The sequence below is a fragment of the Loxodonta africana genome, chromosome 5 (assembly GCF_030014295.1).
Source record: "Loxodonta africana isolate mLoxAfr1 chromosome 5, mLoxAfr1.hap2, whole genome shotgun sequence".
NCBI lineage: Eukaryota > Metazoa > Chordata > Mammalia > Proboscidea > Elephantidae > Loxodonta > Loxodonta africana.
This window is the reverse complement of record NC_087346.1, coordinates 49360098-49375405: the sequence shown is the minus strand read 5'-3', so window position 1 is coordinate 49375405 and position 15308 is coordinate 49360098. Positions and strand designations below refer to the sequence as shown.

Sequence of the window (15308 nt, the reverse complement as noted above, 5' to 3'; positions counted from 1 at the left end):
GAATCAAAGGGTATAGAGAAGGGGAATGGCATTCTCCACAGAAGGGAGAGAATTTTCAAACATGTGGAGACAGCAACAACATATGTTACGTTTAAATGATGTGTGAGAAGTCTGGTGTGAAAGCAGAAGAGTGAGGGGAAGGTGAGAAGAAAAGGAGGCAATGCCCATGGCTAAATTGTAAAGACTTTAGCATAGTAGTGCATGCAAATAAGGAGTTCAGAAAGCATGAATGTAAAAGATAAACAGAACTGGCTTCTAATACATATTGAGTAACCTTTGGGCTAATTACTTAGACTTTCTGAGCCTCAGCTTCCTTATTTATAAAATTGGGACAGTGAAATATATCTTATAAGGTTATGGTAGGCATCAAATGAAGTAATACAAGTGAAGTACACTGTCCATCTGGTATCACTGGCCAAGTGTGGCTATTTAAATTTAAGCTAATTAAAAGTAAATAAAATTAAGCATCATTCAGTTCCTTGGTTACAACAGGCACATTTCAAGTGCTTACTTGTCACACGTGGCTACTGACTACTGACTGTATTGGGCAATGCAGATATAGAACATTTCCATCACTGCGAAACACTCTCTTTTATAGCAATCATTTAGAGGGTACTTATAATTGTATAGTTATGTTGTAGTTTTATTTGTATTATTGTTTTTAAATTTCAGCAAAATTGCTGTTGATTCCGACTCATGCTGACCCCATGTATGTCAGAGCAGAAGTATGCTCCACAGGGTTTTCAATGGCTGACTTTTTGGAAGTAGGTTGTAAGGCCTTCTTCCAAGGTGCCTCTGGGTAGACTCAAACCTTTGAATTTTTAATTATCAGCCAAGTGTGTTAACCATTTGGACCACCCAGGGACTCGTCAGCAAGCTTAGTCTGGTGTTATTTTGGAGAATGAAGTACAAAAGGAAGTACTGGAGGCCGGGAGATTCGGTGGCTATAGTCACAATACAGATAGGAACATTTGCCAAGGTCATAGAGACGAAGAGTGAACCGATTAAATCACATTTCAGAGATAGAATCAACAGGATATAGTGGCTGACTGACCGGAAGAGAGAGGCTTCTTTAGGGTAATTTTATAGGAACAGATAAATTGACATTTCATTATGGGAACCAGGGAACATAGGGAGAAAAGCAGATTTAGGAACAGGGAAAAAGAGTTTGAGTTCAGTTAAGTTTAAGATGCTTGTGAATTTTAGGAGAAAATATGATTCTTTGGTTTGCAAGTGGGATACAGTTGAGCAGTATTAACAGGTGCATGGTTGGTGATGGCTACACAAATTTTCCTAAAGATAATACATTGAAAATAGACTACAGACAGCGTAGAGCCTTGGGGGATTAACCAGAGGAGGAGCAAACGATGAAAAATACAAAAGGGAACAGACAGGGAGGTAAGAAGAGTATCAGGAAACCAAAGGTTTTTAAGAAGTAAGGAATGGTCAGCAATGTCATCTGCTACAAAGGGATCAATTAAGAAAGGAACTAAAAAGATGCCATTGGACTGTACAATTTTCAGGCCACTGACACATTAAGACTTAACAATATTTAAAGAATTGGGTGGGAAGGGAGATAGGGCGCAGCAGTGTAGAGTATGAGTGGAAGGTGAGGAAGTAAGGACTATGAGAAAACTGCTTAGCTACCATGAGATAGCACAACATCCCCATCGGAATGGTAAAAATTAAAGACTGACAACAACAAATGTTGGTAAGGATGTGGAGTAACCAAAGTCTGATGTGTTGGTGATGAGAATGTAAAGCGGTACAAAAGCACTTTGGAAAGAAGTCTGGCAGTTTCCTATAAAACTAAACAGCAAACCCACTCCTAGCTATGAAGGTATATGCCCACAACAGGACTTGCACAATCATGCTTGTGACAGCTTTATTCATAATAGTCAGAAACTGGAAGCATTCCAGGTGTCCCTCAAAGGAGAATGGATAAACAAACTCTGGTATATTCATAAATGGAATAATACTCAGCAAGGAAGAAAAAAAAGAGGAATGAACTACTAATTTATGCAGCAATATGAAAAAATAAAAACATCATGCTGATAAATAAGCTGCTAAAGAGAAATGGCACAAGTACAAAATGTATGGTTCAATTAACATGAAGTTCTAGAAGAAACAAAACTAATCCATGGTGATAAAAATTTAAAACAGTGGTTGGGGATAGGTGGGTGGGAATTGATTGGAATAGGGCAGGAGGGAACTTTCTGGGGTGATGGAAATAGTCTATATCCTCATAGGGGATTAGATTCTGCGGGTGAATGTACTGTCAAAACTCACTGACTGGCACACATAATATTTATGCATTTTATATTTACATGCACATAAATTTGTATCTATTGCTAAACTCTGCACTCTGCTTACTGCTTAATGATATGCATGCGTAATCATTTAGAGGTTACGGGTACTGACGTCTTTAACTTACTCTGTCACGTACTCAAAAAGATGGATTGATAGATATATAAGGAGAAGTATGTATGTAATAAAGCATGAAGAGTCAAATGTCAATTTTAGAAAGTAAGTGGTAAGTTTGGCAATATAATTCTTTCAACTTTTCTATATGCCTGAAATGTTTCATAATAAAATGTGGAAAAAATAAAACTATACTTGGAAGAACTTGGCTTGGAAGGAAAAGAGAAAGCAGCTTTGAGAAAAGAGGTCTCTCCCTTCTTTTCTTCATTTTACACGTGGCTTGCATAAGTTTGCTGGAGGGAGGCATGAAGAGCTTTCTCACTGTAGTTACATCCTCCCCACCTCCTCCCCTAGTCACCTCCTGGGGAAAATTCCACTGCTAAGATCCTGTTTTATATGTCCTTTCTAATGGATTCTACTTGGTTTCAATGTATTTTTACAAGAAATGAAGATGACTAGCTACCTAAAAATTTATACTCAACCACCTTATAAAGGAGGAATATTTTCATATTGTTAGAATATGAAAAAGTTGCTTTTCAAAAAATTATTGTTATTGTTTTCTCTTCAATGGGAAAATGAGCAAAACTTCTCTACTTCACTGTTATATTGGCCTCAAGTCTTTTCCTATTATAGGTTTCTCTCTTTAAAGGACTTTAAATTAATATAAGAGTATCCATAGTACAGCATTTAAATTAAATATATAAAAAAGTGTATACATACCTTTAAATTCTACAAGATTTCATACTTTTTCAAAAGAAAGATTAAGAACTACATCTTGCTGCTAGATTTCAAATTCCTTTAAACTTTTAACACAAATTCCTTTAAACTTTTAGTAAAAATTATGCAGAAGACTCACCACTTTCACACATTTTTAAAAGGTAACAAAGTTCATCTCTGTAGGAACCTATTCTACTTGAAAGTAAGATTTTATCATGGTTCATTATTATTGAGCAGAGCTTAGACTTGCCTCCAGATTTTATTTTTCATCAAATAGAGCAATTACTGAATTTGAATAAAAGCTATTGATAGAATGAAGCAAAAGGTACTGAGATAAGAAATATCCTTTGCTGTGTTATGTTCAAGACAAAAATGGGTTTGGTTTTCATTCCAAATCAGCACATCTGAAATACAAGATGCAATGCAAAAGACAGAATTTAACTTCAGGAGCTTCTAAAAACCCTTGCATAATTGGTCTTATGGCTTTTTACAGTCGATGATTAAAAGTATGAGTATAGAGGCTGTCTTATTTGGTAAAACTGTATATTCCAAATTCACCCCCACTATTAGGTCTTTTCATTATTAGGTCACAAGGTCAAACTAGTCCAGGTCTTTTCAAACAGAATAAATGATTCTCTCATGAAAATCACTGTTCCTCTTTATCAGCATACATTTTTACTAATGAATTTTAACCAGTGTTTTTCCATGGTCTTAAAAAGAACTTCTCAGAGCCAGGCAATCTATGTGCTATAATCTTCAAATCTTATCTTCCTTCTCCCCCTGATTTAGGGTAATAGTAACAAACCCTGAGCTGCTATGTCCCAACAAAGTGATGTTACCAAAACTTGCTTAGACATCCATCTAGTTTTGTCCTGGGCTGTGAGTTCTGATAAGTGTTTCACTACATTTTCCTGTACCACCAGGCCCTTGAGACCTGGATTTAGGGACAGCACCATAGGCACCGGGTAATGGTACTCACTCTAATATGGAGTGGCTTTAGAACAGTGGGCCTTTATACATTTTTTACTCATACATCCACAAAAGAATATCCCCCAGAGAACACTATCCCCCCTTCAAGTTTAAATAGTTATAAAAAATACAATATTGTAAATACTGACATTTTAAAATAAAATGGCTATGTTGCTGTATTTATACACAAATGGCATATAAATACAATAGCAATTTGATCTTCACCATCATCCATTTAAAGAAATATCCATGTACAAACTCTTCATTAATATTTTTAAAGAACTCTTATGTTATTTTTTCTTTGAAATTATATTTGTTTCACTCCCCCAATTTTACTCCCAATAAAAATATTCTATTTGTTTATTCTTACATATTTGTTTTGGAAGTAAAATAGAATATTTTTATTTATCACAATGTTACATATTGGTCTCAAATATGTTTAGCAATTTAACTATATTCTAAAAAATTTCCTGAGATAAGGCCCTAAATGTTCAAAACTTCCTCCAGAATCAATATTACAATTATTGTTAGTACATAACTGAGCTATACAGCACACATGATAATGCGTATAAATATTAAAAAAAAAATAGAAACAAAATTTTATTGAATGAATTCCTTAAGTATAGGAATGTCAGGTAGGTTATGCTGCCTGGATAAAGGAAACTTACCAGACACTGGATTTTTCCACTGTCTTCTTGTTTAGTATTCTAGAAGTTTTTAGATTTCAAGGCAATGCTCACAGTGTCTAGCGAGATCTAGGCCGTTGAATTAATTAAAACGAGAGAAAGAAAATTGGGAAAGAGGAGGTGGGAAGGGAGAAGCTGCATGAGACCTCCAGCCTCCAGCTCAGGTGAGCTCCCGGACTGATCACTTCTAATGAAAAGGACATATGGAGGCCAAAGATGTGAAAATTGATTTTCTTAAAGCTACTTTTGGAATGTGTTTGGGTAAACTCAGGAGTTCAAATATTCCAACCTGAAGACTGCTGCTCATCCAGAAATAGGTTATTCCACTTTTACAGTTGTTTTTTGTTTAGAGGCTAGGATCTCTTTGAGTAGCCAAAAACTTGGGAATCCTACACTGCACATCCACTTAGGGACCAAAGACCCACGGCTATTGAGTGAATCCTGACTCACCGACCCCATAAAACAGAAGAACAGAGAACTGCCCCATAGGGTTTCCAAAGCTGTAATCTTTATGGAAGCTGACTGCCATATCTTTCTCCCACGGAGTGGCTGGTAGCTTCAAACTAATTAGCCTATGAAATCCTACTTGGATAAATCCCTCCTTGGATGACAGTAACACATTAATTTGATAAATTTATAAAAGAAAATAAAAGCAAATGGAATGAAGTAACAAATGTCAAGCTAATAAGGTAGATTTACTGTATAAAGGAGAAGCAATCATAATGCCTAGATGCCTAATCTATCAAGGACTGCTCTGAATAAAAAAAAAATAAATAAAATAACAGTTAAAAAGGCATTTATTAAGGACCTAATTGTGCATATATGCTAAGTGCTGGAAGAATGCATTTGGCTAAAATTTAATTCTGGATCCTATGGATTTATAAATACTAGATTCTCAAATATTTAAATACTAGAATGATATTTGAATGTTATCTCTGAAATTATACTAAGCGCAGGGGAAAAAATAGACAAACAATGAAATTGTGCTATGTCCTATGTGTTTAAGTTATACCTTAGATGTACAATGAGGTATAAAAGCAAGTTGAAAGAAGTAATGCAGTTCCTTCACTGGAGAGCAAAGAATGGCTGAGGCACTGGTGTGTACAGAGCTTATTTGAACCAAAGTCACTCAAATATCTTCTGATGCTATGTAAGACCTAGGCAAGGTATTCTGCCAGCGCGTAGGTGATGCAATAAGGTTTTCCTTGGGAAGGAGAATAAGGAAATAAACATTACTTTCTAGACAGTGTTCAGAGCACAGACTTGAACGGGCAACTTAAAGAAGCAGAATGGTTCCCAGATCATCAGACCTTAAAATCACCTAAATATATTATTAACTTATCAGAAGAAAGGGATGTGGCAATCAAAAATGTATACATCAGCTATGGAGACACAGTAAGGTGAGGAGCATAGCCAACGTTTGAAATGTCTAGGGAAGTACTGTCCAGGAGGTAACAGGCTTTAAGCGTTCTGTACTGTGAGGCTTCAGGCCATAAATATTTGGCCCATTCAAGTCTTTTAAGGAATATAAATAAATTGGCATATGAGAGCCAGGACAGTACAGTGGTGAAGAACTTATGTCTGGAGTCTTTCTTGGCTGCCCTAATGACTAGCTGTGCTACCATGGGCAAGTCATTAAATTTCTTTAGGATTTACTTTCCTTTGTAAAATGAGGAAAATGCTTACTGTAACATTTACTGCTGTAAATGCTTTATTTCCATTATTTGATTTAATCCTCGCAACAACCACATGAGGATGGTAATGTTAGTTAGTCTCCATTTGACAGAGAATGATCCTAAGGAACAGAAAGTATAATTTAGTTGCCTAAGTTCATCAGCTGGCAAGTGGCCATCCTGAGCCAGATTCATTGCAGTAGCAGGTGGAATGGGTGGCAGAATTAAGTAAGTAATGTGCTCATTCACTTTCAATACTCAAGAAATACATGCAACAGATATCGTACTAGCTGCTACTGCAGGCTAAGCACCCAGCACAGAGTTTTGGTACCTGGTAAGTACTCAAAATGTTTGCTTTTATTAGGAAAAAGAAAGCGGTGCTGCAAATGTCAATAGTCTAGTTCTTGTATCAGCTAAATTCTCTTACTAAAGGCTAGATCCCAGACCAGGGCAAATTCACTCATGTTGAGAATGCTAGCAGCAGTGACACCTTTCCAACGCTTCTTGTTTTGCTTCAAGACAAAAATGGACCACCTCAAAATGATGGACTGACTAAACAGGAGAACCAAAAGTTCTCTTTCTACAGAGTTCTGAAAAAAACAAACAAACAAAAAAATAGTTTTATAGCTCCTCATGAGCTAAGAATAAAGTTGAAGTAAACAGATTTTTAGAAGAGTGAAGATAGACTATCTCATAGAAAAAAAATTTAAAAATTTAGATTTTCTGAGTATTTATTAAGCTTTTTCATATGGCCTTTAAACCTACCATCAAAGATTAAACAACTACTCAAAGAAAATGTTTTACAAACTTTGGGCTCACAACAACTGACTATAGTTGTTCAATCAATTATTAATTGTACTCATCAAAGCACCATCTTTTCTTCAAGTGGAGAACTTCAACCTATAAAATGCCCCAGTACAAAGAGAATCATGAAAGCTCTGCCAGAAAAACAAGAAAGAAAACATATCTTACTTTCTTATGGTATCAATTTTCAGGAAGCTGACGGTCATGGATTGAATTGTGTGTCCCCCCCCACCCCAAATATGTGTATCAACTTGGTTAGGCCATGATTCCCAATATTGTGTGGTTGTCCTCCATTCTGTGATTGTAATTTTGTGTTGAGAGGATTAGGGTGGGATTGTAACACCATCCTTACTCAGGTCACCTCCCTGATCCAAGGTAAAGGGAGTTTCCCTGGGGTGTGGCCTATATACCACCTTTTATCTCTCAAGGGATAAAAGGAAAAGGAAGCAAGCAGAGAGTTGGGGACCTCATACCACCAAGAAAGCAACATCTGGGTCAGAGCATGTCCTTTGGACCCCAGGGTCCCTGTGCCTGAGAAGCTACTCAACCATAGGAAGACTGAAGACAAGGACCTTCTTCCATAGCTGACAGAGAGAGAAAGGCTTCCTCTGGAGCTGATGCCTTGAATTTGGACTTTTAGCCTACTGTACCGTGAGGAAATAAATTTCTCTTTATTAAAGCCATCCACTTGTGGTATTTCTGTTATGGCAGCACTAGATAACTAAGACACTGACTTTACCCATTACAGTTCTCTCTATGAAGAATGCCTCTTTCACGTGCCAGTTACCTCTATGTGGTTTGCGAGAAGTGAAGTTTTTTAAATATAAAGATACACAAAGTCCTTGCCTTCATTAAGGAAAGAGGGCTTTCCACTTCAGTGCCTTTCAAATAAAGAATAAAGTTTAAATAAAGAATAAATTAAAGCTTATAGGGCATATGCTTTTTTCCCACCTTACTATACTATACTATATGGAGTTCCTTCTGAACAAATTTTATAAATACATTGAATTGAAGTATATGCTTAGGTATACAATAGCTAATGCTCAGTATAAGCTGGCTAATATTGAAGGAAAGCTCTAATGATAAATGCTACAAAGAGATTATTTTAAAACTATGTAAAGACATAACACATTATATATAGATGTTTACAGCATAAAATCTGGAGTATTTTCTAGACTATTATTTTGCTGTGAGCGTAATATTCTTGCCATTGTTGGATACCACCCAAACAATTAGCTATAACAGGGATATGGCGATTTTTTAACATTTAGTTTGTTCTGCAAAGTCTGTGCTTCTGTGTAATATAAAAATCTTGCCAGGTAATGAAATACATTAGTGCAAAATCATGATAGTACATTATGAAGAGAAAGTGGTACTTTGGATACCTATATTACTGCATCATTTTAATTAGTAACTCAAAAGGATTGTAATTACTATAATCAAATATGATGCACCATACTTGATGATACTGATTAAAATATGACGGCAAAAGGGACCCCAAAATGTCAATAGTCATAAAGATGATGGGAGCTCGTATCCCACTATCAAGCCGTGATGGAAAAAGAGGTTGTTACCTCACTGTAAAGGGTACAAAGTACAAAGGATAAATTTAAAGTGACAAAAATGATTGAGCTTCTAAATTACATGTAGAAATACTAGTTAATTGGGAGAAGTCAACAAAAACTGGGAAGATAATTAACAAATACCTGAGAGGAAATTACAAGGCCTTCTATAGAACACTGAATAATCTTTCTTTTTCATGTGTTTTCCTTTTCTCTGCCTCAATTACATAGTATAAGCTCAGTTATTATAAAAGGATAAGAGAAATTAAAACTAGTAAATGGAATTCCATCCTCTCACACAATTTCTTGAAAAAATTATATGGATTTCTCACATAGCCAATTTTCGAAAGCAGCAAACTATATAAAAGTATTTTTCTTTGCCTGGTCAGAATTAGTAGAGGACAAGCAAGATGTCCTCTATCCTCTATGTTTTTCCCTTTAGATTTCAAAGATTTTATCGAAATTCATGCTCCCTGTCCCAGCCCTCTAACTCCTCTCTATGACTAGCATGCTTAAAATGTTTAAATTCTTGTTCCACTAACTATATGTTTGACAAAGGAATACAGGGACCACGTGTGTTTTGTTTACCATTGAATACACAGAGAAGGTATTCCATGAATAAATGTCTTTACATATAAATAAATAATACATTAAAAACCCAACCCATTGCCATCGAGTTGACTCCAACTCTTAGCAACCCTACAGGTCAGGGTAGAACTGCCCCACAGAGTTTCCAAGGAATGCCTGGTGGATTCGAACTGCTGAATACGCCACCAGCTTTTCCAATATATAGAAAAAATGTATTAAAATTGAGGTACTCTGAATTTAATTTTTTTCAATGATTTCAATTTACTTTTATGCCATTATAAAAATAAAATAAATTTTGTTATTCACCTGTTTTGAATGATCTCATGTATGATAATCAAAGTCATGGCCCTAATACTTCATTTTCTGGCCCAGTTTATATCTCACATTAATTTTTATGCAATTGGTAAAAATATTTTCAAGTAGCTGCTGCCTGAACTGTTTTACAATCCCGGTTCTTGTGACCTATCTCTTGTCCACCCCTTCTTTCTCCTTCACTTGCTTGTCTTTTTACAACAGCTTCCTCAAGAAGGGTTAATTTCAAAGTTCAGTCCTCAGTTTTCTGATAACTCCTTCCACATCAACAGCTTCAGAGACCACAATCATCCTAATAGATTCAATTATGGCTTTAATTATAAGCCTCTGTCATCAGTCCAGATTTATTCCCCAATTTCCTGGTCCCCATTTCCAACTCCTGCTTGTACACTTCTCAAATTGTGTCTGAAATTGAACTCATCTTTTTCCTGAAATGAATGAGTTTTTCCACAAATATTATCCTCCACTAGGCACATAGGTCTCAGCCATCAAAGTCAGTTTTCCCTTCCTTTGTCCTCTAACATAAGTCAGTGAGTCCTATTGATCCTTCAGTTTTGAATACTGTGAATATCACATACTATTTCATTCTTGACACAATCTTTGTTCAGATCCAATCACCTCAACTTTGACATACTTTATTAAGTTCCTAAATTATATCCCTACTCTTCCTTTGTTCATTTTCCAAGTGTTCTTCCAAGCTTGGAAAAGGTATTTGCTTTTTCTCCAATACTGCTTTTATGATGTTACTCGTCTACTTACCAACCTCATGTTGCTCTTCAATGTTGATAAAACAAGAATAACATTGCCACTGTGCCTCTCAGGAAACCCTGGTCGCGTAGCGGTCAAGTACTATGGCTGCTAACCAAGAGGTGGGCAGTTCAAATCCACCAGGCACTTCTTGGAAACTCTATGGGGCAGTTCTACTGTGTCCTATAGGGTTGCTATGAGTCAGAATCGACTCGACAGCAGTGGATTTGGTTTGGTTTTTTGTGCTTCTCAGATCTCTTTTTTTGTTCTATCTAAACTTTTATATACTTTAATTAAAATTTAATACCCCCCTCCCAACTGCCAGATTATAATAGAACACACAATATTTCTTTTTCAGATTGGGAAGCTGAAACGTAAGATGCTAAAACGGTTTGCTTAGAATAACAATTAGTATAGTCGCAAGAGGACATCTGAGCTAACTGTTCTTGGTATACGTGCTGCCATACACATTAAGCAGTGGGGACTTTCTCAGATAAAATTTGCTAGCTTAATTCAATCACTCCTTTTAGTTTTTTTTTTTAATTTATTTTGTCATTGTTGAGAATATACACAGCAAAACATACACCAATTCAACCCGTTTCCACATGTACAATTCCGTGACATCAATAACATTCTGTGAGTTGGGGAACCATTCTCACCTGCCTTTTCTGGGTTGTTCCTCCCCCATTAACATAAACTGGCTGCCTTCTAAGGTTCCTATCTAATCTTTTGCGTAGCTATTGTCACTTTGATCCCACACAGATAGTTCTCAAAAGAGCATAATGCTCAAGGCAGACTTTTTTTTTTACTAGTTTAGTTAAACTATTTTTGGTTTAAAAAAGATTTCAGGGGATATTTTTTGGCTTCAGTTTTAAAGATTAACTCAGGGCAATAGTTTCAGGAGTTCATCCAGCCTCCATGGCTCCAGAAAGTCTGGAGTCCATGAGAATTTGAAATTCTGTTCTGCATTTTCCCCCTTTTGATCAGGATTCTTCTACAGGATCTTTGATCAAAATGTTCAGTAATGGTAGCTGGGCACCATTCAGTTCTGGTCTCATCACAAAAGAGGTAGCTGTTCATGGAAGCAATTAGCCACATGTTCCATATCCTCCTGCTATTCCTGACTCTCCTTCTTCCTCTGTTGCTCCAGGTGAATAGAGACCAATTGTCATGCCTTGTATAGCTGCTTGCAAGCTTTTAAGACCCCAGGCACTACGCAACAAACTAGGAGGTAGAAAAGAAGCACTAAACATGTTATTAGGCCAATTAGCTGGGATGTCCCATGAAATCATGACCTTAAACCTCCAAACCAAGGAAGCAAATACCGTGAGGTTTTTGGTTGTACACAGCCTCAGAACCAATCACATTTAAAATAGTTGGTTTGGTGCTGAAAATAATTACTTGGCTTGAGGGTAATTCCTTATATTTAGGGTCCCAAAGCATTTTTGCAAAAGAGTTATTAGTGTCAAATGCTTTTTGCTAGATCTTGTCAAATATTCATCATGGCAAATAAATACAATTTTGGTAGAAAATAATATAATCAAATCCTTGCAGAGGTATTCCTTAAGGACTAGTAAAATGTTACTCATTAGTTCCCAACTTTGCAGTTTGAAAGGTTCTGTCTGACTTTTTAAAGCTACACAGGAAGAAGTAAGAAAACACCCTGGAACCTATGGTATGAGATTGAAAAATTATCTAATAATTCAAAACAGATGATGGGAGATAATTTTCTCGTATACAATTTAGAAGGTTTCACAGAGGCATGCAAAAATCTGCTCTGATCCCTTATTCAGTGACTTGCCTGTGGTTAACATTAGGATAAGGCAAAAATGTGAATAAAGAGTAAGAGTTCTACCATGTGGTTTGCTCTCTAGATGAAAGCAGAGACATAAATTCTAATTTAATACTAAGTTTTTCCAGTGCAGCCTGAAACTATATTTGGCTTGAAATGTATTGGTTTTATTATTTTATTTTTCTTTCCTTTTTATTCTACAGGATTTCAGTTTCACCTTCACAACTCTCTTGTTACCCAGGCTTATCACATATCATAGCCTCCAAAGTAATTTATTTTTTAAAAAAAAAAGAAAGTGATCTCAGAGTCTATGATTTCAGGACCTGAAAAAAAAAAGACCCAAATAAATATCCCTAATTCATGATACTGTCATTAGGTCTCTAATGCTTACTTGTTATTCCATCCTTCATTATTATGATATTCAACAATAAAGAAACCTTTGTGATGAAGTTTGCTTGACTTTTGTTAGCTTTTCAACCTACTTTGGTATCACTTACTAATTCTTGCATTGCAATGAGTCTTCTTCACTAATGAGGATTAACTAAATCCAAGATACATCTACTTGGATTTCGTCCTTCTCTGAAATGTTCTGGTGAGTAACAATCTAAATTGAAACCAGACTGTCATTTTATCATCCAAAATCAGAAGTGGAAACAGGAAACAAAGACCAATACATATAAATTAGATCCTCAAAACGTATTCATTGGCATTAAACTGCTTCCAAACTTTACAAGATAGCACAAGTTTTATATTTTATTTTCAACATAAAAGAACCACAGGCAAATTTAAAACAGCAATATTCTTCTAGATTAGCTATCAAATTCCTTTACTTGTAAGGCAAAAGCTAACCAGGAGAGATTTATGACATGGTTTGAATTCTACCCTACCTGGCAGGAGCCTGGGTGAGCCAGAAGACTTTTGTCTTCTCAGATACAACTATAATTTTAACACAACAAAACTTCGCTCTGGGTAGGGCAAAATTCCATTTCTCTTCAGGACTGACCTAAGACTTACGGGTGGTACGGTGAGATTTTATCAGTCTCCTTAAAAAGAAAACTTCTTCCAAGTGCCTGTAAAAGGACATGTGCTTCCTTGAGTTTCTGTTTAGGGCGATGGAAAATTTGGCAATGGGTATTGGTGATGGTTGCACAACATAATTAATGTAATCAGTCACAAAACTGTACATGTGAAAAAATTTTAATTGGGAAATGTTGTGTTACATATTTTTACAACAATAATAAAGAAACGACATGTACTCCTGTAACTGGAACTCATTATTTTAAAGCAGAGTAAGTCACAAAATAAATCCTTTCAAGTCAGTAACTGAGAGGGTGGGTGAAGAAAGCTCACTAGAAGGGAAGTAAACACCGAGTTAGTCTTGGCAATATTTAACTATGCAGGAATTACCTGTACCATTGAGTGTGTAGGCATTTTTTGGCTGCAGTACTTAGAACATAGTAGGTACTCAATATGTATTTGTTGAGTGAATGAATTAATATAAAATTACAAACATATGTAGGTCTACTTCTTATTCTATATATTTTTATTACATTGTGCATATCATATACATTGGCCAACTGATTGTTAAAATGGAGCTTTTGTTACCGGGGGAGTATAACTATATTGATACTGAATAATCTTTCTTTCAGGGAGTAAAAGTAACACAGTGAAAGGCATCTAGTAAAAATTGTTTGCTGACTTTTAAGATTCAGATTCTATCTGGTTAGATGTTCTTTAGGAAAAAAGTCTCTGTCATTATGAAAATATTGTCTTTTAAATGATATCCTTATCCTGGGAAAACTTAACAGTAGCTAACTGTGGCTAGAACATATGAAACATTTAGAATATTAGATGAAGCACAAAATGTACACCAATCTTCTGCATATGAAATGTATCAATACACTTGCATAGGTTTTTACAACTGTTCTTAACCCAGTAAAAAGTTTATTATTTCTTTTAAACCTCCGTTCTCTCATCTTCCCTATAGGCTACATTGCCTTGGAATGTGAGATGAGTCAAAGGGAGTTTATGCAATTAATGAAGGCAAAAGAAGTTACAGAAAAGAGAAAATTGAGGAGGTATGAATAAATTATACTCTTAAATTTATCTAAGTATACAGGCTCTATATAAGCATATGAACATTTCTGCTTTATTTTTGTCTGCACCATTAGGTAATTTGCACTTAGAGATATGACCTGTATTAAGTAAATCTTAAATCATGCTGTTTTGATACTAATTCTCTGAAAGGGACACATTCTCTTTTTATTTACCTCAGTGCAGTTTTTACCAACCCTACAGGACAGAGTAGAACTGTCCCATATGGTTTCCAAGGCTGTCATCTTCATGCAAGCAGACTGCCACATCTTTCTCCTGCAGAGCTCCTGATGGATTTGAACCACTGACCTTTCGGTTAACAGCCGAATACTTAACCACTGTGCCACCAGAGCTCCTTGAATACTAATATATCAATATACAAATGTTTTCTTTTATCACAGACAGCACAATTTGAATAACTGATGGGGAGCAATCCCACTAAAAGGCACTTTTTAAAGTTGTCCAGTAAATTGTAACATTTGCTAGATAATAAAGGATTATTTCTTTTATTAAAGAGCCAGAATACTTCACTTAAAAAAAAATCTGAAAGATAGTTATTAAAAAATTTACTACTTCAACAATGTTTTCAAAGCAATGGGAAAATTTTTTCTTATTCTGTTAAAAAATTTTAAAAGCAAGAAAAAAACAAGAGATCGTTTTCATACTCAATAATATAATTGAAACATGACTGAAATCTTAGAATATCACCATCGGGGTTAACAATGAGATGTCAAGTAATTATGTGGCAAATAGAATAACACAAGGCTCAAGCCTCTTACCATCAAATCCATCTTCTTCTGACCCTAGTTCATCATCTGAGCAGATATTGAGGACGTTTACCAGCATCTCCGTCACTAGAGAAGGAAAGGAAAAAAGAGAGAGAAGAAACAAATAGCAACAGATTTTCTGTTACAACCTTGTTACTCAGAAGTTCTTAATGAGC

The 15308-nt window shown here is 35.6% G+C and overlaps 1 protein-coding gene across 3 annotated transcripts in view; it reads right to left on the bottom strand.

The window, feature by feature from the left end:
* PPP3CA (protein phosphatase 3 catalytic subunit alpha) overlaps nucleotides 1-15308 on the bottom strand; it is a 366845-nt gene that overhangs the window by 32420 nt on the left and 319117 nt on the right. For all 3 annotated transcript variants that reach the window (XM_064285505.1, XM_010590472.3, XM_064285506.1), the window contains one exon: nucleotides 15145-15219. In XM_064285505.1, coding sequence (XP_064141575.1) covers nucleotides 15145-15219 — 75 coding nt within the window. The remainder of the gene's footprint in view (nucleotides 1-15144; nucleotides 15220-15308) is intronic.